This window comes from Lytechinus pictus, chromosome 6 (assembly GCF_037042905.1).
Source record: "Lytechinus pictus isolate F3 Inbred chromosome 6, Lp3.0, whole genome shotgun sequence".
NCBI classification, from domain to species: Eukaryota; Metazoa; Echinodermata; class Echinoidea; order Temnopleuroida; family Toxopneustidae; genus Lytechinus; species Lytechinus pictus.
This window is the reverse complement of record NC_087250.1, coordinates 25015611-25040282: the sequence shown is the minus strand read 5'-3', so window position 1 is coordinate 25040282 and position 24672 is coordinate 25015611. Positions and strand designations below refer to the sequence as shown.

Sequence of the window (24672 nt, the reverse complement as noted above, 5' to 3'; positions counted from 1 at the left end):
AACCACTGTTTTGACACTTTCATTAAACCACGGTTAAAACCATGGTTATATATAACCATAATTTTCAAACTATTATAAAACCATGGTTAAAATCATGGTGTATAACCATCGTTTTCAACCATGGTAAAACGGAAATTTAACCATGGTATTAATTGTAACCACTGTTTTTACACTTTCATTGAACCACGGATAAAACCATGGTTATATAACAATCATTTTCAAACTATCATAAAACAATGGTTAAAATCATGGTGTATAACCATCGTTTTCAACCATGGTAAAACGGAAATTTAACCATGGTATTGTAACCACTGTTTTTACACTTTCATTAAACCATGGTTAAAACCATGGCTATATAACAATCATTTTCAAACTATCATAAAACCATGGTTAAAATCATGGTGTATAACCGTCGTTTTCAACCTTGGTAAAACGGAAATTTAACCATGGTTTTGTAACCACTGTTTTTACACTTTCATTAAACCACGGTTAAAACCATGGTTATATAACCATCGTTTTCAAACTATCTTAAAACCATGGTTAAAATCTTGGTTTATAACCGTTGTTTTCAACCTTGCTAAGACGAATGTTTAACCATGGTCTTGTAACCAATGTTTTTACACTTTCATTAAACCGCGGTTAAAACCATGGTTATATAACAATCATTTTCAAACTATCATAAAACCATGGTTAAAATCATGGTGTATAACCGTTGTTTTCAACCTTGGTAAAACGGAAATTTAACCATGATTTTGTAACCACTGTTTTTACACTTTCATTAAACCACGGTTAAAACCATAATTATATAACCATCATTTTCAAACTATCATAAAACCATGGTTAAAATCATGGTGTATAACCGTCGTTTTCAACCATGGTAAAACGGAAATTTAACCATGGTATTGTAACCACTGTTTTTACACTTTCATTAAACCACGGTTAAAACCATAATTATATAACCATCATTTTCAAACTATCATAAAACCATGGTTAAAATCATGGTGTATAACCGTCGTTTTCAACCATGGTAAAACGGAAATTTAACCATGGTATTGTAACCACTGTTTTTACACTTTCATTAAACCACGGTTAAAACCATGGTTATATAACCATCATTTTCAAACTATCATAAAACCATGGTTAAAATCATGGTGTATAACCGTCGTTTTCAACCATGGTAAAACAGAAATTTAACCATGGTATTGTAACCACTGTTTTTACACTTTCATTAAACCACGGTTAAAACATGGTTATATAACCATCATTTTCAAACTATCTTAAAACCATGGTTAAAATCCTGGTGTATAAACGTCGTTTTCAACCTTGGTGAAACGGAAATTTAACCATGGTTTTGTAACCACTGTTTTTACACTCTCATTAAACCACGGTTAAAACCATGGTTATATAACCATCATTTTCAAACTATCTTAAAACCATGGTTAAAATCATGGTGTATAACCGTCGTTTTCAACCTTGGTAAAACGGAATTTTAACCATGGTATTATAAATACTGTTTTTATGCTATCATAAAACCATGGTTTAAATCATGGTTTTATAACATTGATTTCCAACCTTAGTAGAACGGGAGTTAAACCAAGGTTTCCTAACCATTGTTTTTATACTACTGTGAAACCATGGTTACAACCATGGTTAAATTACTATGGTTTTTTTCACCAAAGTAGAACGATGATTTTGTCATGGTTTTATAACTATTGTTTTTTAACTTTCTTAAAACTGTGGTATAATGATGGTTTTTATAACCATGGTTTTAAAATCGTCATAAAATGACATTTTTATCATGTTATTATAACTATGGTATTTTAACAATGGTATTACCACACTTCCGCCACACATTTACCTTGGTTATGAATTTAAAACCATGGACTACCATCGATCCATTGTAAAACCGCCCCTAACCATGGTTATACCATGATTACGGTTGTAAAACCATGGTTTTTTTTTATAAGGGCTGGACCGTTACCGTTGGACTAAAATTATATAACGGAGTTAAATGATTCTTATTTTTTGGGGACAACATTTCTTTGTCAGGTTTCAAACTGCTCAGTTATCGTATACCATGAGTGCAATTTTTTTTATGGGAAGGGGTGACAAAATTTAAAGTGCCCCATTCTGAATTTTATAAGTATAAGTAGAGAGAGGGCTGATCCAATTGATTTATCTTTATTGTCCTCCTCACTTGACCATATTTATGGTGAAAGGCAAAGGGTCATTTAAACTTGCGAGCAAGCTAACTTTTTTTTTTAATCAAAATCAAACTTAAAGAGGAACTCACTTAGATGTAGAGGTTCACATGTTTATAGATCTAGACAATTTAAAAAAAAAACAATTGTCTTGCACTGGTGAATGAGCGAGAGCCAATTTATCACACAAATAATAATTATCCTACATCTGTCAAAGCTGGCTTGGTGTATAAGATTGACAAAAGGCCTCGCTATAGTAGGCCACGTATATGCTTGAACCATTTACTGACTCTTATTGACAATGAAGATGGTCAGTGGAAACAGAGCCAAGTAGGCCTATGCCTATTTTGTCAGTGGAACATAATACAGAGAGAAGGAAGTTTTCGGTCAAGACCAGCTTTTTTCTAGTTGGGAATATGCATAGGCTTAGGATAGGACTAGCTGGAAATTTTGAAAATATTGTTTTAAAAGAGGAATTTTGTTTATCACCTCTAAAATTCTAAACTGTATTGTGTGTATTTTGAATTGCAGATCCAATGGGATCAAGTTCTTAGCAGTCCCAGCCCAGTCAGAAGTACAAAGTCAACTACCATTTACACATCACCAAGAGTTACAATCTGATGAGGAACAGGATATTTGAACTGAAAACTTGTAAGGTATGCTTGTTTTCGTTAAAAAAAGGCCTATTTCTTTTTTATTTGGGGGGGGGGGGCTATAGCAACTTTTTCCGAATCATGTTATCCCATATAGTAAAGCTCCGTTGTGAGTAAATATTTATTTGGATTCAGATTCACCAGTATTTCCATTCTCATCAATGCATACTCATTGTCCATGTCTCTTATCTTATCTTATCTACATGAGTCATATGTGATATCACTTTAAAACTCAGTTACTGTGTAGACAGAAATAAAAAATGACAAAATATTGAGAGTAATTTTATTATATATATTTGAATGAGTTTACACACTAAATCAAAAAAGTTCTATGAATAATGCTCTATAAATAGTGATCTATGATTTTTATCTGGCTATATAGATTACTACATGTGCATTATCTAAACAATATTGCATGGAAGATTAGGGCCTAATTAAAAGTTTAAAACTTCTTAATAAACTGAACTAGATGAGTAAGAATAATTTATATCAGCAGCTCATTTTGTTCTTTTCTTTTTTGTGTTTACCATGCAGGTTCCGCAGGCAGTTTGAGTATCACCAGGGCAGATTATAAGAAGAAATATGGAGGCCAAGTTCATAACAAGTAGCTACTTCATCACAATTAGTACACATTTTAAAAATTGAATGAATTTGAATAAACATGTCAATACATATTGAATGTTGCTTGAACTACACATCTGTAGAAAAAAAATTGGAGTATTGATATTTAGGTCCATAGGTTTCACACAAGATTGAAATATTTTCCCAAAGGGCACACCTACCCACCCTTTATTAATGTTCTAATCATCTACATGTAGTAGTAGTGAAAGAACTGTTAATGATATAAGTAGTTTGAAAGGGATAAGTTGTATTCTGGTAATATAATCAATTCAGAATGGGTCTTTACTAAGTTCTGTGCTATGTACATGCCTACAGACATACATAAGACAATAAGAAATAATGGATATTCATTGAAAATGTGCATACTAAAAAAAAACAAGGTGACAGAACAAAGGATTAAGAAATTACTCTCACTCCTGGACCCCATTTCATTAAGTCTAACCACTACTCTAACTCTTTGCCATTCTGGTAATTACCATGGAAACATTAAAGTAACAGATCAACATTGAGGTTCCCATGCTAGTTGCTAGTTACAATTGGGGCAAATTTACCATAATTGACGTCTTTATGAAACAAGGATCTGTAGTGCTGGACATTAAGCTGTTGAATTTATTTTTTGGGGGAAGTGAAAAGTTGCACTGTTTTGTTCGTTTTTAATCTCTTTTTGTTCTTGTAGCACTGTATTGTTCATGTCCCGTATTATGAACTAAATTAGCTCTTCAAATGAAAAAAAAAATGGTTGGAAATAGAACACAGCTCTAGCAGCACTTCACAACAATAGACAATAAGCAATTTTGTTACTAATTTACTAATGTGCAGATTTGGGAAGGAAATGTGGCAATGCGCTCCCTTTTTTGTGAAGTGCCCTCGGTTAGATTAGCATGCTATTTCTTGTCAGCAAATGCTGAAAAAAAATACTTGATATTTGAGTAACCGACTTTGAGAGAGAGGTATATCGTTAATTTTTTTAATGACATCCTTGATGTCCCCTTATATTGACTATATTAGGCTTATCAATACCTATGACAGTGATTTTTTTTAATTTTTTTTCTCTAGATTTTACCCAAAAAATTATATCCCCTCCCTTGTAACAGCCTTGCAATTTCTGTTGCATTCATTATATGCATTTTGCTGATGTAATGTGATGCTTTGGCAAGACAAAGAGGATAGAAATATTTTGATCACATATTCAGAAATTGATTCCTTAATAAATATTTTAATTTGAAATATACTTTCTAATCTTGATATTCGTGATAAGATTCATTTATTCACATTGCGTGAAAGATATGTGATAATGATGTTATTGCTACCAAACTGTGTTGTGATGTAGGTAATGATGATAATGAAGAATACTTCTATATGACTGGAATATGATGGTGCTACTGATTGATTGATTTTGTTTGTCAGGTATCAATGGGTATAATACTAGGACAACAGGTAAGAGTATAACATAAAGTATCAAAATACCATGCATGCATGGCAAGATAGCCCATAAAAGTATGGCATACTGTGACATTTTAAGATCAGGTGCAGCCAAATTAGATATTCTTCCTAAAGAGATAAATGAGTTTGATACTTTGATTTAAGAGTGGGATAAAAAGGATATGAGAATAATTGTTTGCTCGCATGATTATGTGGTACATGCATGTGTGTGTGTGGAAGAGAGAGGGGGGAAGGGTGGGATCGATGGATAGATTTTGGGGCAGGCAGGTACAAATAAAATTTCATCTTGTTTGGAAGTGACCTTTTTAAGATAGCCTTGATGAGAGTGAATTCATGCGGGGGGAAGGGGGGAGGTACTGGGCTGTCTTAATTTTGCTCCCATCCCAAACTCAGAAAATATATATTTTTTTAATCTTTATAAGATTTGCACCAGATAGTTCATTTCAATTTCAAAATAAAGACAAAATGGCCTTCTAAATTGCTTTGCTCTCTTGCTCAGATTTCTCTGATCATTTTAAGTATTTACCCCCCCCCCTAAAAAAAACCCCAAACATATAAATAATTATGGCTATTAATGATATGTAATGAAAATAATATGCAGTGATGGCTGCATGAATAGATCGAGCAAGCAGATCCCTAAGTTCAATCCTATTAATGAATTCCTTGTAAGCTTCCACATTTCTTCAAGGGAAATAGCTGTAGCAAATAAATAATTTTATTAATTGATGTAGTAATAATCGCGACAGGAAAATGTAAACAAGGAAAGATGAATTAACAACTGAATACCGGGGGGGTGAACGGGGGAATGAATGACATAATCTACCTTATCAATATTATTTACCAAAGACGCAACTCGAATTCATTTCAAAATCAATCACGTCGCGCATTATGCTAATTAGTAACAATATACTTATTTGCATATCTTTACGCTGTGCGCGCAGGCCAATTATGACCACGCCTCCGTTTCGCTGGTGTGCCATGAAGTTGTGGTGTCCATAGGCTTGTACGCGAATACAGGGGCGGATCCAGCTTTTTATAAAGGGGGGGGTTGGGGTGGTATGCGAGGGAGCGTAGCGACCGAGTCCAAGCGAGCAGAGCGAGCGAGGGGGGAGGGTGTGGGAGGGGGGTGTCCCCCCTCCCTCAGTAGGGGAAATTTTTGAAAATCTGTGTGTGAAAATGGCGTTTTCTTGCATCTAAAACACCACTCTTTTTGGTATAGAGGTCGTTGCCAAATTAACCCCCATGAAAATTTGTAAAATTAAGTTGCATTTTCCTGCAATGTAAGGCCAGTTAACTTCGGCGGTGGCCCGTGTCCTAAAAAAAGCTGATGGGGGGGCAAGGGACTCTGTGACATTTGTTCGCCCAACCCCCCCCCCCCCTCCCCCAAAAAGAAATAATAATAATAATAATAATAATAATAATAAAAAATGAAATAAATACATAGAAATAGAATAAAATAAAATTACAAGTTTAAAAAAAAAGATAAGATTTTAAAAAATGGTCCCCGGATTTTTTTTTTTTTTGGGGGGGGTTGCAACCCCCCCAACCCCCCCTCTAGATCCGCTTCTGGAATAATGGGAGCAGTGTGCACTTTTGACCTTCCAAAATTTCCCCATGTCTAACCGGATGCAGAAGCGGAGTTTCACCCCCCTGATTTAACCAATAAAAATTCTGCATTTGCTGCATCTTTTGGGATTTTCCCTAGATTCATGTCTCAGGGACCGTCTTGGAAGTGCGTGCTGAGCTGTATAATCTTTTTGAAGGACCCACCCTATTCTACTTAAAGATATTCAATTAAAACATCTTGGGGCCCGTTTTGGGACTTTTCATTCTTAAAAAAGATGGTTTTGAGACGAAGTCTTATATCTAGATTAATTTAAGAAAAAAAAATTAGTGAATTTATTGTTAAATTTTAAAATGCAAAGCAAAAACCTCCATATGACGTGTACGTGACGTAATTATCGTCATGAAGTTGAAGATCGCGCGAAGTGGTGGGAGGGGCCTATCGCGAACGTAGACCATGTATTAGTCTTGATTCAGGCAATTTTTATGATTTGTAAAGTTCGTTGAAACTCTGTAACGTTGTGAACGGATATCATCCAAATAAAATAAATGAAAATAATTTTAAAATGTGAAAGGATGAAGGCTAGCACAATCTTTCTCTTAGGAACATTCAGCCCCCCCCCCCTCCTCAGTTACAAATGTTAATCACGTGTAATCGCCGTGATACAAGGAGAGATGTTTTGGAAGGTCATGTGTGTGTGAGATATTGCACATGGCATAATGGCGGCATATACGTGTGATACAGGGAATTCTGTACAAGGATGTTTACACTTGTGTGTGAGAAGGTCTGTGACCGAGATGGTGGCATGGGAATAATGGAGTTAGAGTGGATTAAAAAACTACGTGTGTAAAGCATGGACCTGTACGTTGCAACTGTACATTCGCTCTGGGGGCTAAATCCCGGGGCTAAATTAAAATAGGGGAATCCCCGGTGTGTATAGCTTGATTAGTAATCAATTGTTAAGGCCTACTAAAGTATATTTTGTTTATTAAAAAATCTAAGAAATCAATGTTTTAATTTGCAATGTTTACGCACAATATATGTATATATGCCCTCTCACAATCACACACATTTAAGATTTTATTTTTAACAGTAACATACTGATTGTTGTAAAATTAGGATACAAAAATTACTCTACGAGATGTCAGTTATTTTTTTATTTTCTAATGTATAGGCGGAGGGGGGCGGGTGGGTTCCCTCGGTCCTGCGCGCCCTTGCTCTTAGCAAAAATAAATAAATGGATATTAAAAAAAAAAAATCCTAATTGGAGAAAATTTTCCCCAAAACGTACGTATCTCCTATCTCCTGAATTACAATAATAATTTCTGCCAATACCTGCAAAGAATCCGTTTACACCCCCCCCCCCCCCAAAAAAAAAAAACCCTGAAAATTGGAGGCCATTTATATGATTGAGCGGAGAGTTGGAAAAAAAATGTTTTCGGTGAGAGACCCCCCCCCCCCCCCCGCTAGCTGACTTTTACATCCGTAATCTGCTTTTTTTATGGGAACATTTTTCTAACACTTCGTCTATCATGCCCTGTCATGAGTGAAAATATAGTTCAAACAGGGATATGCAATATCCCTGGTTCAAACATATGGACCTTTTAAAGCGTTGACAAAAAGTGACAAAAAAGTCACGCTATTATGGGGCTTTTATACCAATGTAACCCGATATACATGTAAATAAATTAGGTATCCAATGCGACTGTCAAATTGAATTTACATCTGATTTCAAGGGATCGATGTGCCATAGGCCTATATTGATTTTTTTTACACGGGGAGGGGGCCTACATAGCTCGTTTACATTTCTCGATTTGACTCCTTTTTCCGCCATGAGTCTCAACTTCCTACATGGGATATTATGGAGGATCGATGGGGTGGCCCTTAATTACCCCTTTTATATAGCTATCCCAGTAGAGGTCAGGGGTTGGATTCTGAATTAGGGTGGGGGTAAGGGTATCATCATGTAACAACGATCAGACGAGAATACTCACTTGTTAATTATTATATGAAAAGAGTTGCCCCCTCCTTCGGTGTCCCTGGTCGGTGCCGGTGAGTTTTCCAAAAGAAAAATATTCTGAAGTTTGCTATGGGGAACTCTTCGTCAATTTTGAGATATGACATTATTTCACTTATTTCACAAGTCATAATCATGAACATAATACAAACAAATATTACATCAGAAGAATTAACATGACGTACAAATCAGACATGGCATCATTTATTTAAATTGAATAATACGGCGAATAGAAACATGAGGGAACCTGCATTAAAAAGCAACGTTTTATTTCTTCAGTCTGCAGGATCCCAAAAAATATGAACTCTTCATGCAGGACAGCACAATAAAAATGATAATTTGATTACGTAAAGAAATGCCAAAAATATCACAACTGTAAAGAAAGTAATTTACATGGACTTTTTCGGAATAAGGAGGGTGTGAAAAAATAAGTTGTTTCTGTGAAGTTGCCGCGGTGTATACTTCAAAAGATCAATGCAGAAGGGTGTTGACAACAAAAAGAAAGTAATTTACATGGATTTTTCGGAATAAGGAGGGTGTGAAAGAATTTGTTTCTGTGAAGTTGCCGCGGTGTTGACAGACATGAAACAGCCTGTCCGATAAGGTCTTGGAAGCCAGACATTCCGTCGTCTTCGGTAGGAACATTTCATGAGATAAAATGAGTCATGTTTTTTTTTTGCGTTTTCACTTCTGATTGGGTCAAAGCATTCATGTGCTGACCAGTGAAAAGCACCCCTTTCCATTGATCTTTTGAATGATCCCATGATGGGTTAGTGTGTTCTAGCCTGAATTATATAACACGAGAATACCCCCAGGGATCCCCGAGCTGGTTGTACCCCTGCCTTTCCGTTCCAGGGAATACTCCAGATGGACGAGGGCATTTACCACATCAGGTAAGAATCATCCATTACAATTCATAATTATTAATATGTAATTCAAATTTTATTTTCCACTGCGGAAATGTTCAAACCTTATTAATGTATTTTTATGTTATAGAGAGAGAAATCGAAATAAACATCCCTAAACCTCACTTAAATTATTTTAAATTGCAGTATATACAAATATTAATTTTAAATGTTCTTAATAACTTGATTCTTTTCCATGAAAACATTTTTTTTTCATACACTGACCCACTCTTTCTAAAAAAAAAAAAAGGGAAGATACGTCCCGGTTTACGTCGTTATATATAGGCATACAGAGATAAGATCAATGGCTTTTACCGTTATCTGAGATTTTTTTTAAATCATGTACGTATATAAAATAAAAAAGAATATATAGGGGGGCGCCGAACCCAAAATCCCAACAATTAACTTAAACTTTTCCTTCAACCCTGCATGATGTCACTCAACACCCCCTCCCCACTCCCCCCCCCCCCCCCAAAAAAAAAAGATAGCAGTTACCGAGGAAAAAAACATTCATGAGCAAGGTCGACATCCCGTCCTCTTCGTAAGTGGGAACAATTTCACGGGAGAATGCTAATGGTAGAGACTGGGAGGTAGTTTTATTTTTCTTGGGGGGGGGGAGGTAAGGCGACCGTAATCAGATCGATAAAAATATCATAACTGTCTCTACCCCCCCCCCTCTTTCCTTATTTTTACGAGCGTGCATGTAACACCTCAGTCACATTTTGATCTGATTTACGGCGGCCGTACGGTGGTCGAACACAGCCGTTTTATTCATTTCTATTCAAACTATTAGTAACCAACCCACCTAGTATGATATAGCTATTTTTTAAAATCTTTAAAACGGCTGTTTTTTTTTATTCACCGTTCTGCCACCATAGAGCAAATGTGACTGTAGTGTATCTGATATAACTAAGGAAACATTTACAGAAAATAACAGAAAAGGAAGAGGAACAAAAATAACCTATATAAATCCAAACAACTGACTCTTTTCCTCCATAATGTCCCTCAACGCCCCCACTCCCAAGACAGAGCTCCCTGTCCCTACCAGAGCATTCTCCCATAGCGTATTTCTTTGTTACGTACGAAGAGGGGGGGGGGGGAGAGAAAAAGAAATATGAGAACATGATCGAGTAAGGTCGACATTCAGTGGGAACAATAAAGGTGAACATATTCTCGTGGGAGAATGATCTGGTAAGGACAGCTAGGTGTGGTTTTTTTCTGGGGGGCGGTAATAAGATCGAAAAATGAAAAATAAATAATCATCACTATTTTGACTTGGTCTTCACCCCCCCCCCAAAAGTATAAAAAATTTAAGGGGGTTGAGTTGAGCCCCTGTTACCCCCCCCCCCTCCCCCGCGTACGCCACTGGAGCCTGCAACAGGCCTCTACCTCGGTCACATTTGTTTATACGACGGCCGTTTTATTCATTTTTATTCAAACCACGGAGCTATTTAAAATGTTAAGACGGGCGTTTTTTTTTTACTCGTCGGACGGCCTTTGCATGAGCAAATGTTCCGAGGTAGTAGGTTGCCAAGATTAAGAGACAGAGCTCATGACATGATTATCAGTTCGATGAATTAGATGTCAAATATCACCATACTCTAGAGCAAATTTAAAGTAACTTAGTAAGGAATCAAATCATAACAATGCAACAATAATCTAACAATAAAAATATCTGCATTCTGCTCTTCTTCGAGCTTGATGACTTCACAAATAAATGGCACACAAGCAATATCTGAAAACAATTTAAATACTACTTTTCCCTCTCTGTTTTCTCTCATTTCCTTGACTCACTCACGCTTCCTTTCTGTTCTATCAATGTTCGATGGACGTACATTAAAAGTGACTTTAACTGGGTGGAAATATTTCGGGACCGAGATCATTTATTGAATAACGGCGCGGGACAGCGACGTCTTTTACAAGACTATATTTTGGGGTCATCGGACTTACGCGATGCGCCAGCGATCACCTGATATTTTCGCGCAGCTGTCTCCGTCCCAAACTGTCTAAAACTGGCCGCAAAGCTTTATTGACACAAAGCAGCGCGCGCGCGGACGGAGTCAATGGGGAAATTGAACGTTTTGGGCCAAGTTTGAACCCTTTTTTTCTAATTTCATTTACATGTTGGAATAACAAGACTTGTCTGAATGGTTTAGTACCACTTATTTTAATCAAGTAAGTGATTTTAATATTATAAAACGAAGGAGATTTTTGTTTGTTTGTCTTCATTGGGGTCCCTACTCAAAAGGGTCACACTTCGTTTATCATATCTCTGACGTACCTGCACTTATCCCTCTAATAATAAATCATACCATGACATCGCTCTTAAAATATATACTAGTATACATGCAACATAGTTTCACAGTCACACTTACCAGTTTTCGTCAAAATTTAAAGTAGAAAATACAAGAGATGCTCACATTTTTTTGCGGTACGAATCTGGAAAGCAGACTGCATAATTTGTCGCAGATGGCGCCAGACCAATTAGGAGGAAAGCATGAAATCAAGAAATAAAACTTGAGTGAATGAATGAAAGTACATTTATTTCCAACGATTGAAGCATCAATACATTTTAAGAACTTGAACAAAAAAATGGAGGTAGCAACTTAGAAAGACTCGCTTGTGATGAGTGCACCGTGACATAAACAATACATGAAAAAAACCTATCTAAACAGAATACAATACAAAACAAGGGGTAAACAAATGGGGGAGGCAAATATTGGTATATCATTTTAATAAATCGTCAACCCAATCATCCCACAACTAAAACTGCAAAGCAAATTACAAAATTTAGGGAACAGGCGTAAGTTTTTTTTTATTTTTAAGTATTCAAAGTTGGTGCATTTCTCATGTCTGTAGGTAAATTGTTCCACGAATATTATGTTAATAAGAACAGGTCATATGTCTTGGCAAATGAATTAATGAAGAGGAGCGTGTATATAAATTTAGATTTGTATCAAACAAATGAGAAAAATTAACAAGCATAAGCCGATTGATACACTGATAAATAAGAATAAATTGCTGGTAGGTTGTAATATCTTCTAAAGTAAGCAGTTTAAACTCTGAGTATAATGTGCTAACTTTAGATATTGGGCTTGCTCCAGCTATGATTCTAAATATTTCATTTTGTTTTGCAACAAATTTCTTTAGGTTAGATTGAAAAGTACTATACTCCAAATTAATTAAGTTACAATTAAGACAAAATGGCAATATAAGTGTGGAATACAACATACGCAATATTAGCTGGTAAAAAGTAACAATCTGGATATATATTCTTTTATATTTTCATCTCTATATTTTGTATGAAAATTTTCTAAGTCATTTTGAATCAATGTTTACACCAATAAATTTTGTTTTTTCAACCTTAGGAATTAATGCTACACTTCATTTTAATATCACAAAAACCTGTGTCCCCTTTATTAAGTCTACAAGATTCCATGTTGCTTTATAATGTTACTTTTAAATGCAGCATTTCTTTTGTCAAAATATTGTTTCTTTACATTCGTTATTGTAGTATTTAAAGCATTTTCTAATTCTTTTATATTTAGATTCATTAGAACTGCTAGGTTTATGCATTGGAAATTAAAATCAAGTCAGTAGTTATAATTCGCCAATACACTTCATTTTAATATCACAAAAACCTTTGTCCCCTTTATTAAGTCTACAAGATTCCATGTTGCTTTATAATGTTACTTTTAAATGCAGCATTTCTTTTGTCAAAATATTGTTTCTTTACATTCGTTATTGTAGTATTTAAAGCATTTTCTAATTCTTTTATATTTAGATTCATTAGAACTGCTTGGTTTATGCATTGGAAATTAAAATCAAGTCAGTAGTTAATTCGCCAATACACTTCATTTTAATGTCACAAAAACCTTTGTCCCCTTTATTTAGTTTAAGTTTACAAGATTCCATGTTGCTTTAATGTTGCTTTTAAATGCAGCAAATTTCTTCCCAAAATATTGTTTCCTTACATTCCTTATTGTAGTATTTAAAGCATTTCTGATTCTTTTATATTTAGATTCATTAGAACTGCTTGGTTTATGCAAAATTTCTTGTATTAATTTGAACTAAAGATGCTGTCACTCATCCAAGTTCCTCTCACCTTACTGTTTTCCATTTTAGGGGGAAATGTTTATTATAAAAACCTGACATAACATATTCAAACTAGTTGTTAGCTTCAGCATAATCAGTTTCCCAGCAGAACAAAATAAGAAAGAAGATGAAAATAAAAGGAGGGAAGAAAGAAAAAACAAAGAAAGAACGAAAAGAAAGAAAGAAAGAAGACAGAAAGAAAGAGAGGGATCGAGAGGGGGAAGGGAGGAAGGAAGGAAGGAAGAAAGAAAGAGAGAGAGAGAGGGAGAGAAGGAAGGAGGGAGGGAGGGAGTGAGGAAAGAAAGAAAGAAAGAAAGAAAGAAAAAAAAAAAAAAGAGAAATAGGCCTGATACTAAAAGAGTGCACTCGGTTGTAAGTAAAATTCCAATATTTTTTTTTCGAACAACTACTTAAACTTCTTTCTCTTCCTTCTTCCTGTTACTGCAGGCATACTCCTCAATCGGGATATAATTGCTGCAGGCGTCTGTAATATGATGTGCCCCCCCCCCCCCCTCCTGGATGAAAGTAGAAACTTAAACAGTTAAGTCCACTATTTGGTCAATTGGGCAAAATGAATGATAAGGAGTGGTTATTAGACTAACGAAATGGTTATAGACGAACTGATGATGCTGTCATTTGAACCCATTTATTATCGAAAATAATCAGTACTTGCGTCGTTTTAACTTATTAAAATAAATATTTTGATGGAACTATCAACATATACATGATATAACAACTCAATTAGATATTTAACCGTATTTTATCAATGTGGCGATAAAATGCAGTATCAACCGTGTTTATTAAATGATAAAAAAGACAATTATTCATCAATCGTGCTCGGCCAAGTTCCAACTGAAAACAAACAAATGACTAAATGTTTCGAGTTTTCATTGATGACGATACTCTTAAGATAAATAATAAAATGCTGCCTAAAATCAAATGGCTTCATCATGCAGTTAAAAAATTGTCCTCTAGAATTCTTATTATACTCATATAACACATCCAAACACGAATTTTAAGAATTCAATAATTTTAGAGCATTTTAAAGAATTTTGTTCAAGCCTAGGATTTATCTTATTTCAAGTGTGACTGTATTTATTTGACAAGAATCTCGGCAGATTTACGAAATTAATACATTTTATTATTACACTTAAGGTTGGCTATTTTTAGAAGTGACTTTCTTTTCTGACTTCTATAAACCTGCTAACCAAAATCCGATGTGTATCACATAAATGTCTTTGCTTTGGTGATTTGGAATGAGTCAGAAAAAAAACTGAATCGTAAAGCCTTCGGATTAACAATATAAAAGTAAATATCACAATTAAATATTTTTATGAAGGTTACATTCATGCTGTCAATTTGATGTTGAGTACCAATGGCGAAAGTTCAATGAGAGATTCTTAGTTGTATATTCTCGGTTATATCTATGATATTAATACTAGCTGATAAAATTGACTAATAGGTAATTGAATATCTCTTGATCCGACAATGGGCTGTCAAAGTCATTTTAATGTTTGTTAGAAAGATCAATGGCACATAATAACAGCTTGATTGAGGGCAAAATCCCCCAATGTGCTCAGTTTTACGAATTCATTTCACTTACACTAAGACATTTCACTTTTGTTAGCAATGAAAAAATGTTTTTAATTCAAATTCAAGGGAAATGAGAATGAAGATCGTTGACGGACGCAAGTCTACAATCTATCATGTCTATACAGTAGATATTATTGTAATATATATCATTGTAACTTGCCCCCTCCCGTTGCATAAAACTTTCTATTATGGTAACTTATGAGGCCGCCATCAATTCAAGCCTAACCGCTCACGATGGTGGTCTCCTGCGTTCATTTATTACATTATATATATATGTTTACATTTATAAAAGATTAATTTATACTCACACTCTTATTTGTATTTATCATGTAATATGACTACATTGTTTATATTGTGAATTATTTTGTATATTGTAATTGTAAATATTTTTGTATTGTGTTTTTGAACGCAGAAATAAATGCAAGCAAACAGACAAACAAACAAACTTTGCCATCCAATGGTAACGACCATGGTCACGCTGTTCACCAACCAATCAAAATCAAGGATTCCAGGCAAGTTACCATTAAATGGCAAAGTTACCATATTGGTAACTTTTATGCAACGGGGCCCAGTGGCGAAAATTTGTCACTTTTCATTTAAGCAATGGACAATATTAGACAAGGAATTTTGTCTTGAAATAATTTGATTATTTTCTTTATTTTAGGGGGGACATTGGTGGATTTTGCTAAAATTTCAACCAAAACAAACAAATAGGGACCCGTTTTGCCCTCAATATATGTTTTTTGGGGTGGGGACAAAATTTTGTATCACCTGTAAATGACTTAAACGGCACTTACGGAGAACGCTTTTATATTCACTGCTCCCAAACTTTGGAACTCCCTTCCTCTGAATATGAGAGAGGCTTGTGCTTGGGTTTGAACCCCGGGGGGGGGGGGGGTACTCGACCAAAAAAGTAGTAGGTACGTGCCGCGGGCGAGACAAAAAACGGGGGCCTTGGAGCGGGCCTATTGTAAAACGGAGGGTCCTCGGAACAGGCTTCGGAACTACAAATGTTTGTGAAAACGGGGGTCCTTGGAACGGGTCGCCTGCGTTTGAGTGCGTATGCATTCCTGTGGAACGTGCATGCAGTTAGCCAAGCGGCACGGGCGCCGGGTGCGCTAGCGCAGAGGCGATGGTCGGACAGCGCTCTGCGGCCGCTTTTCACCAATAATGCGGCTTATTGTAGCAGATCAACGCGGACGGAACGGCGTAACGGAAAATATGCGAAGCTTTGGAGCGGATTTCTTTTTTCTCTTGTCTCGATAAGAAGAAAATGCTATGCTTTGGAGCGGCTTTCTTTGTTCTTTTTCTCAATAAGACAAAAATGCTACGCTTTGGAACGGAAATTTGAGTGTGAAAATGGGTGTCCCCTCCGCGGCACATACCCACTATGCATTCTATACTGAGTGCCCCACCCCCCGGGGGTTTGAAGCAGGTATGAAGAATGGAATAAGAATACATTAAACTACAATATGGACCGATAAATACTACAGAGGCGTAGTAGAAAAATGACAAGTTCGTGAAGGAGGGGTGTATATTATAGACCATTTTGTAGTTACCTCATGGAAAATTTTGGTCAAAATTACCTATCATATATTTCAATATGATAGGCCAATTTCAAAACAAGATATCATGTAAGCTTGCCTTACATAGCAGGCTGCATGTTATTACATGAAATTAATTTTTTTTCATTGTTTCATACATGTGTGAATAATATATGTCCCTTATCATGAAATAAGTTGCAGCAATGAATATCTAATGCACTAAATCAGTTTACAATCCAAATTTTAAGTTCTCAGAGGAAAAAAATTGAATTAAGCTAATTTCGTATAATAAAATACAAAAGAACAAGTGGGGTTAAGCATCATCAATTTGCCCATTGAATATTCATGAAGATATACCTAGAACTGTTTTGAAATGTCATAACTTGGTGGTTATTCCTTGTCCGATTTTAATCAAATGTTCAGTGTTTTGTTTGTCTGATTTTTCTTTATCTGTTCAAATCAAAACAAGGGGTTTCTCTGGGGTTCAACCCCTAGTCCCCTGTCTATGACAGCGATTAAAACCTTGTTTACATAAAGATCTCACTATAGATGAGATTTGTGATATCTGCAATGTAAATTTATTTTATGATTCTAAAGCTCAATTGAGAATAAATTACAACATCGCGCTCTAAACGAGCAAGTTGGCCTGCAAATTTTCAAACAGTTAAGCAGAAAGGAGGAATATAGGCATCTCTGTGTTGCTGCATGGTGATAGGGTTTTTCTGGTATTTTTATAAAGTAATGGTAATTTTAGAAATTGTGAATTATATTTGGAAAATGGATCCAGACGAGAGTTAGAGGTGTGGTGAGGGATTAGTATGTTGCTGAAGCAGTATCGAAAGTCAGAAATCAGAATGGAAAACACATCTGCACAAAATGTATTGGGAAACACTCAGGAAAATATATCAGGAAATGTCAGCAGTGCTAGAACAGATATTGAGGAGAGTAATGTGTTGTTAAATGCTGCTAAGAATGGTCGTGTTGACGTCATCACGTATCTGATCAGTCAAGGAGCTGAGGTTAATAAGGGGAGAGATTATGGTTGGACTGCATTACACATTGCTGCTAAGAATGGTCATGTTGACGTCATCAAGTATCTGATCAGTCAAGGAGCTGAGGTTAATAAGGGGAGAAATGATGGTTGGACTGCATTGCACAGTGCTGCTGAGAATAGTCATGTTGACGTCGTTAAGTATCTGATCAGTCAAGGAGCTGAGGTTAATAAGGGAGATAATAATGGTTGGACTGCATTACACAGTGCTGCTTACAAAGGTCATGTTGACGTCACCAAGTATCTGATCAGTCAAGGAGCTGATGTTAATAAGGGAGATAATAATGGTTGGACTGCATTACACAGTGCTGCTAACAATGGTCATATTGACGTCACCAAGTATCTGATCAGTCAAGGTGCTGAGGTTAATAAGGGTAGAGATGATGGTTGGACTGCATTACGCAGTGCTGCTTACAATGGTCATGTTGACGTCATCAAGTATCTGATCAGTCAAGGAGCTGAGGTTAATAAGGGAGATAATGATGGTTGGACTACATTACACAGTGCTGCTAAGAATGGTCATGTTGACATCATCAAGTATCTGATCAGTCAAGGAGCTGAGGTTAATAAGGGAGATAATAATGGTTGGACTGCATTACACAGTGCTGCTTACAAAGGTCATGTTGACGTCATCAAGTATCTGATCAGTCAAGGAGCTGAGGTTAATAAGGGAGCTAATAATGGTTGGACTGCATTACATAGTGCTGCTTACAAAGGTCATGTTGACGTCGTTAAGTATCTGATCAGTCAAGGAGCTGAGGTTAATAAGGGTAGATATGATGGTTGGACTGCATTACACAGTGCTGCTGACAATGGTCATGTTGACGTCACCAAATATCTGATCAGTCAAGGAGCTGAGGTTAATAAGGGTAGGGATGATGGTTGGACTGCATTACACAGTGCTGCTGACAATGGTCATGTTGACGTCATCAAGTATCTGATCAGTCAAGGAGCTGAGGTTAATAAGGGTAGAGATGATGGTTGGACTGCATTACATAGTGCTGCTTACAATGGTCATGTTGACGTCACCAAGTATCTGATCAGTCAAGGAGCTGAGGTTAATAAGGGTAGAGATGATGGTTGGACTGCATTACACAGTGCTGCTGACAATGGTCATGTTGACGTCATCAAGTATCTGATCAGTCAAGGAGCTGAGGTTAATAAGGAAGATAATGATGGTCGGACTGCATTACACAGTGCTGCTAAGAATGGTCATGTTGACGTCATCAAGTATCTGATCAGTCAAGGAGCTGAGGTTAATAAGGGTAGATATGATGGTTGGACTGCATTACACAGTGCTGCTTACAATGGTCATGTTGACGTCATCAAGTATCTTATCAGTCAAGGAGCTGAGGTTAATAAGGGAGATAATAATGGTTGGACTGCATTACACAGTGCTGCTAACAATGGTCATGTTGACGTCACCAAGTATCTGATCAGTCAAGGAGCTGAGGTTAATGAGGGAGGTAATGATGGTCAGACTGCATTACACAGTGCTGCTAACAATGGTCATATTGACGTCATCAAGTATCTGATCAGTCAAGGAGCTGAGGTTAATAAGGGAGATAATGATGGTTTGACTGCATTACACAGTGCTGCTTACAATGGTCATGTTGACGTCATCAAGTATCTGATCAGTCAAGGGGCTGAGGTTAATAAGGGAAGAGATGATGGTTGGACTGCATTACACAGTGCTGCTTACAAAGGTCATGTTGACGTCGCCAAGTATCTGATCAGTGAAGGGGCTGAGGTAAATAAGGAGGATAATGAGGGAATTACAGCATTACACAGAGCTGTTGACAAAGGTCTTATTGACGTCATCAAATATCTAATCAGTCATGGAGCTGAGGTTAATAAAGGTGATAATGATGGTCGGACTGTATTACACACCGCTGTACAGAATGGTCATCTTGATATTACTAAATACCTGATCAGCAAAGGAGCAGAGGTGAACAGGTTCGGAATAGACGGGCTCACCGCCTTACACTGTGCAGCTAAATATCATCATCAAGATACCGCGGGGTATCTGATCAGCAAAGGAGCTGACGTTAATTCTGTTTGTCATACTGCTGCAGAGAAGGGCCATCTTGATGTCATTACTTACTTCATAAGTCAAGGAGCTGAAGTAAATTCAGCAAGAGAAGATGGTCGGACTGCATTACACAGTGCTGCTAAAAATGGTCACGTCGACGTCAGCGAGTATCTGATCAGTCAAGGGGCTGAGGTAAATAAAAGAGATAATGATGGTTTGATTGCATTACACAGTGCTGCTAGAAATGGTCACGTCGACGTCATCAAGTATCTGATCAGTCAATGAGCTGAGGTTAATAAGGGAGATAATAATGGTTGGACTGCATTATACAGTGCTGTTGACAATGGTCATGTTGACGTCATCAAGTATCTGATCAGTCATGGTGCTGAGGTTAATAAGGGAGATAATAATGGTTGGACTGCACTATACAGTGCTGCTGACAATGGTCATGTTGACGTCATCAAGTATCTGATCAGTCAAGGAGCTGAGGTTAATAAGAGAGATAATGATGGTTGGACTGCATTACACAGTGCTGCTTACAATGGTCATGTTGACATCATCAAGTATCTGATCAGTCAAGGAGCTGAGGTTAATAAGGAGGATAATAATGGTTGGACTGCATTATACAGTGCTGTTGACAATGGTCATGTTGACGTCATCAAGTATCTGATCAGTCAAGGAGCTGAGGTTAATAAGGGAGATAATAATGGTTGGACTGCATTATACTGTGCTGCTGGCAATGGTCATGTTGACGTCATCAAGTATCTGATCAGTCAAGGAGCTGAGGTTAATAAGGGAGATAATAATGGTTGGACTGCATTACACATTGCTGCTTACAATGGTCATGTTGACGTCATCAAGTATCTGATCAGTCATGGTGCTGAGGTTAATAAGGGAGATAATAATGGTTGGACTGCATTATACAGTGCTGCTTACAATGGTCATGTTGACGTCATCAAGTATCTGATCAGTCAAGGAGCTGAGGTTAATACGGGAAGAGATGATGGTAGGACTGCATTACACAGTGCTGCTTACAATGGTCATGTTGACGTCATCAAGTATCTGATCAGTCAAGGAGCTGAGGTTAATAAGGGAGATAATGATGGTTTGACTGCATTACACAGTGCTGCTTACAATGGTCATGTTGACGTCATCAAGTATCTGATCAGTCAAGGGGCTGAGGTTAATAAGGGAAGAGATGATGGTAGGACTGCATTACACAGTGCTGCTTGCAATGGTCATGTTGACGTCATCAAGTATCTGATCAGTCAAGGAGCTGAGGTTAATAAGGGAGATAATGATGGTTTGACTGCATTACACAGTGCTGCTTACAATGGTCATGTTGACGTCATCAAGTATCTGATCAGTCAAGGGGCTGAGGTTAATAAGGGAAGAGATGATGGTTGGACTGCATTACACAGTGCTGCTTACAAAGGTCATGTTGACGTCGCCAAGTATCTGATCAGTGAAGGGGCTGAGGTAAATAAGGAGGATAATGAGGGAATTACAGCATTACACAGAGCTGTTGACAAAGGTCTTATTAACGTCATCAAATATCTGATCAGTCATGGAGCTGAGGTTAATAAGGGAGATAATAATGGTCAGACTGCATTACACAGTGCTGCTTACAAAAGTCATGTTGACGTCGCCAAGTATCTGATCAGTGAAGGGGCTGAGGTAAATAAGGAGGATAATGAGGGAATTACAGCATTACACAGAGCTGTTGACAAAGGTCTTATTGACGTTATCAAATATCTGATCAGTCATGGAGCTGAGGTTAATAAAGGTGATAATGATGGTCGGACTGTATTACACACTGCTGTACAGAATGGTCATCTTGATATTACTAAATACCTGATCAGCAAAGGAGCAGAGGTGAACAGGTTCGGAATAGACGGGCTCACCGCCTTACACTGTGCAGCTAAATATCATCATCAAGATACCGCGGGGTATCTGATCAGCAAAGGAGCTGACGTTAATTCTGTTTGTCATACTGCTGCAGAGAAGGGCCATCTTGATGTCATTACTTACTTCATAAGTCAAGGAGCTGAAGTAAATTCAGCAAGAGAAGATGGTCGGACTGCATTACACAGTGCTGCTAAAAATGGTCACGTCGACGTCAGCGAGTATCTGATCAGTCAAGGGGCTGAGGTAAATAAAAGAGATAATGATGGTTTGATTGCATTACACAGTGCTGCTAGAAATGGTCACGTCGACGTCATCAAGTATCTGATCAGTCAAGGGGCTGAGGTAAATAAAAGAGATAATGATGGTTTGATTGCATTACACATTGCTGCTAACAATCGTCACGTTGATGTACTCAAGTATCTGATGAGTCAAGGAGCTGACATTAATATTGTATGTCACACTGCTGCTGAGAAGGGACATCTTGATGTCATTACTTACTTCATTAGTCAAGGAGCTGAAGTGAACACAGCAAGAGAAGATGGTCGGACTCTATTACACAGTGCTGTACAGAATGGTCATCTCGGCATCACTAAATATTTGATTAGTCAAGGAGCTGAGGTGAATAATAACACTAATAATGGCTCAACTGCACTACACCTTGCTTCTAAGGATTGCCATCTCGATATCACCAAATATCTACTAAATGAAGGAGCTCAGGTCAATAAGGGAAATGATGGTGGATGGACAGCTTTACACATCGCTGCTGAGGGTGGCCATCTTGATGTTACTAAACATCTTATAAGTAAAGGCGCTGAGGTGAACAAGTTTGGGATAGATGGACTAACCGCCTTGCACTGTGCAGTTAAACATCATCATTATGATGTTACGGAGTATCTGATCAGCAAAGGAGCTGACGTTAATATTGTATGTCACAGCGCTGCAGAGAAGGGTCATCTTGATATCATTTCATACTTCATTAGTCAAGGCACTGAAGTGAACGCAGCGAGAGAAGATGGTCTGACTCTATTACACAATGCTGTACAGAATAGTCATCTTGACATCACTAAATACCTGATTAGCAAAGGAGCTGAGGTGAATAAAGGAGATGGTACTGGTTCAACTGCATTACACATTGCGGTTATGCATGGTCATCTTGATATCACCGACTATCTGCTCAGCGATGGAGCTGAGGTGAATAAGGCAACACGAAACAAGTTGAATACCAAGGTACTTAATTTTCTTGGAAGGAACTGTACTTTAATTTTCCTTTATTGTTCTATTTCTATATTTATATTCGGACTATTTCTGTAATGTACATTCGATAAAGGATTGTGTTTTTTATTTTGTAGATTATAACTTACCCACCATCATTTAAGACAAAGATGCTAAGTTTCAAAAGGAGCCGGGACAAATTACACATGGGCTAGACACGATTATCTTAGTATTTAGCCTTCAAAATGATCAGAAATGCCATGGAAACTAAAAATGGAACACTGGAAATGCCCATTCATCACTATGTTAACGCTTATTAATGTTAAAGCTGTAGGCAGGTCAGTGACAATGGAAAATTAGCCCGCAAAAATGTTTTTGCTTTAGTTATACGGAGATTATCTGTCTTTCCATCCAGTACGATACAGCACCCATCCATCTTGCTATAATACATGGCCATACAGCTATCATCGAAAAGTTAATATCCAATGGATGTGATCTCAATTTGCAGTCTTCTGACGGCCAGACCTGTCTTCATAAAGCTATCAGATTATGCTACAAGAACAACGTGATAGTTCAAAACACTGATACACTCAGAGAGGTGATTTATTCAAAGGAACGGGGCTCCATAACATTGTTTGCAATATTGATAGGACTTATACAAGTGTTCTAGAAGACATCATAAATGATCAAAATATAGGTTGTAAAACTGGCTTAAACTTGTCTTAATCCAGATATCAAAGGTTACAACTCACCATGTAGCTTTGAATTAAATTCGCTTAATGATAGAAGATCATTCTGCTGAAAAGTATCCCTTCATTAACGTTAATATAATGCATTTCCATGGAACAAACTAATTGCTTTGAAACATTTTATCATTTCATTACAGCGACGGGCGTCTATAGACTTACGACCCAGAATATTAACATTATTATAATATATATATATAGCTAACCAATTGAGTGATTGTAGGGGACACTGCAAATGTATTCGTATTGGCTAGCGTAATCATTTCTTAAAACAAAATATTCCCATGTAAAAGCAGGTTGTACTTTTCAAGTAAATAATGAAAGCTGTTCTCTTTTTCAGATATCCGACGAGTACTACAATGGCAGGTTATCTCCAAATGAGTCGTTGGTGTTTTATCTCATTGAGAATGGCGCCAAGCTAAACGTACAGGACGAGACAGGCAACCTACCGATCCACTATGCCAAAGATGAGCGAGTTAGGCAGATGATATTGTCACGGTGATTATTTCAACTACTGTTGGTAAATGAAAAAGTTGGGAATAAGCTTGATGGACAGTACTAAACAAAATATTCACCATGCTGTGCACTAACTAAGAAACAGACAAGGGGTAAAGTTTCCAACTCTCGAGGTTGCTGCTAATTTATGCACTATCAATGGTAAAATTAGTGGGAGAAGAATTACATTCTTTTGGGGAAGTGCACCTTGCATCATTTAGGGTGGTTAGTGGAGCGTTGTGGCCCAGTGGATTGGTCTCCGGACTTTGAAACAGAGGGTCGTGGGTTGAAATCCCAGCCATGTTGTAGTTTCCTTCAGCAAGTAATTCATCCACATTGTGCTGCACTCGACCCAGGTGAGGTGAATGGTTACCTGGCAGGAATTTATTCCTTGAAATGCGTGTGCGCTGTAATCTGAGTACTTACGGCCGCCAAGCTACAGCTGTGGTAATAATATCCAAGTCCTTTGGAAGCGCTGTCATAGAGACATTATTCATAATGTGATATGCGCTATACAAGAACTGTATATTATTATTATTATCATTATTATTAGAGTGCAAATGAGCAGTTCAGTGTGCAAACAAGAACAGTC

At 37.1% G+C, this 24672-nt stretch overlaps 1 protein-coding gene across 1 annotated transcript; it reads left to right on the top strand.

Moving 5' to 3' along the window:
- Positions 1 to 17490: 17490 nt before the first annotated feature.
- LOC129263992 (serine/threonine-protein phosphatase 6 regulatory ankyrin repeat subunit B-like) lies at positions 17491 to 24087 on the top strand. Its single transcript, XM_064100503.1, has 3 exons — positions 17491 to 19985; positions 20052 to 22854; positions 23926 to 24087. The coding sequence occupies exons 1-3, from the start codon at positions 17491 to 17493 to the stop codon at positions 24085 to 24087; spliced, it is 5460 nt and encodes a 1819-aa protein (XP_063956573.1).
- The last annotated feature ends 585 nt before the right edge of the window (positions 24088 to 24672 follow it).

Coding starts and splice junctions, on each gene's coding strand:
- LOC129263992 (XM_064100503.1), top strand. CDS start 17,491: ATGGAAAACACATCTGCACAAAATGTATTGGGAAACACTCAGGAAAAT. Junction 19,986..20,051: donor GGTCACGTCGACGTCATCAA/GTATCTGATCAG, acceptor TGCATTATACAG/TGCTGTTGACAATGGTCATG. Junction 22,855..23,925: donor GAAACAAGTTGAATACCAAG/GTACTTAATTTT, acceptor TCTCTTTTTCAG/ATATCCGACGAGTACTACAA.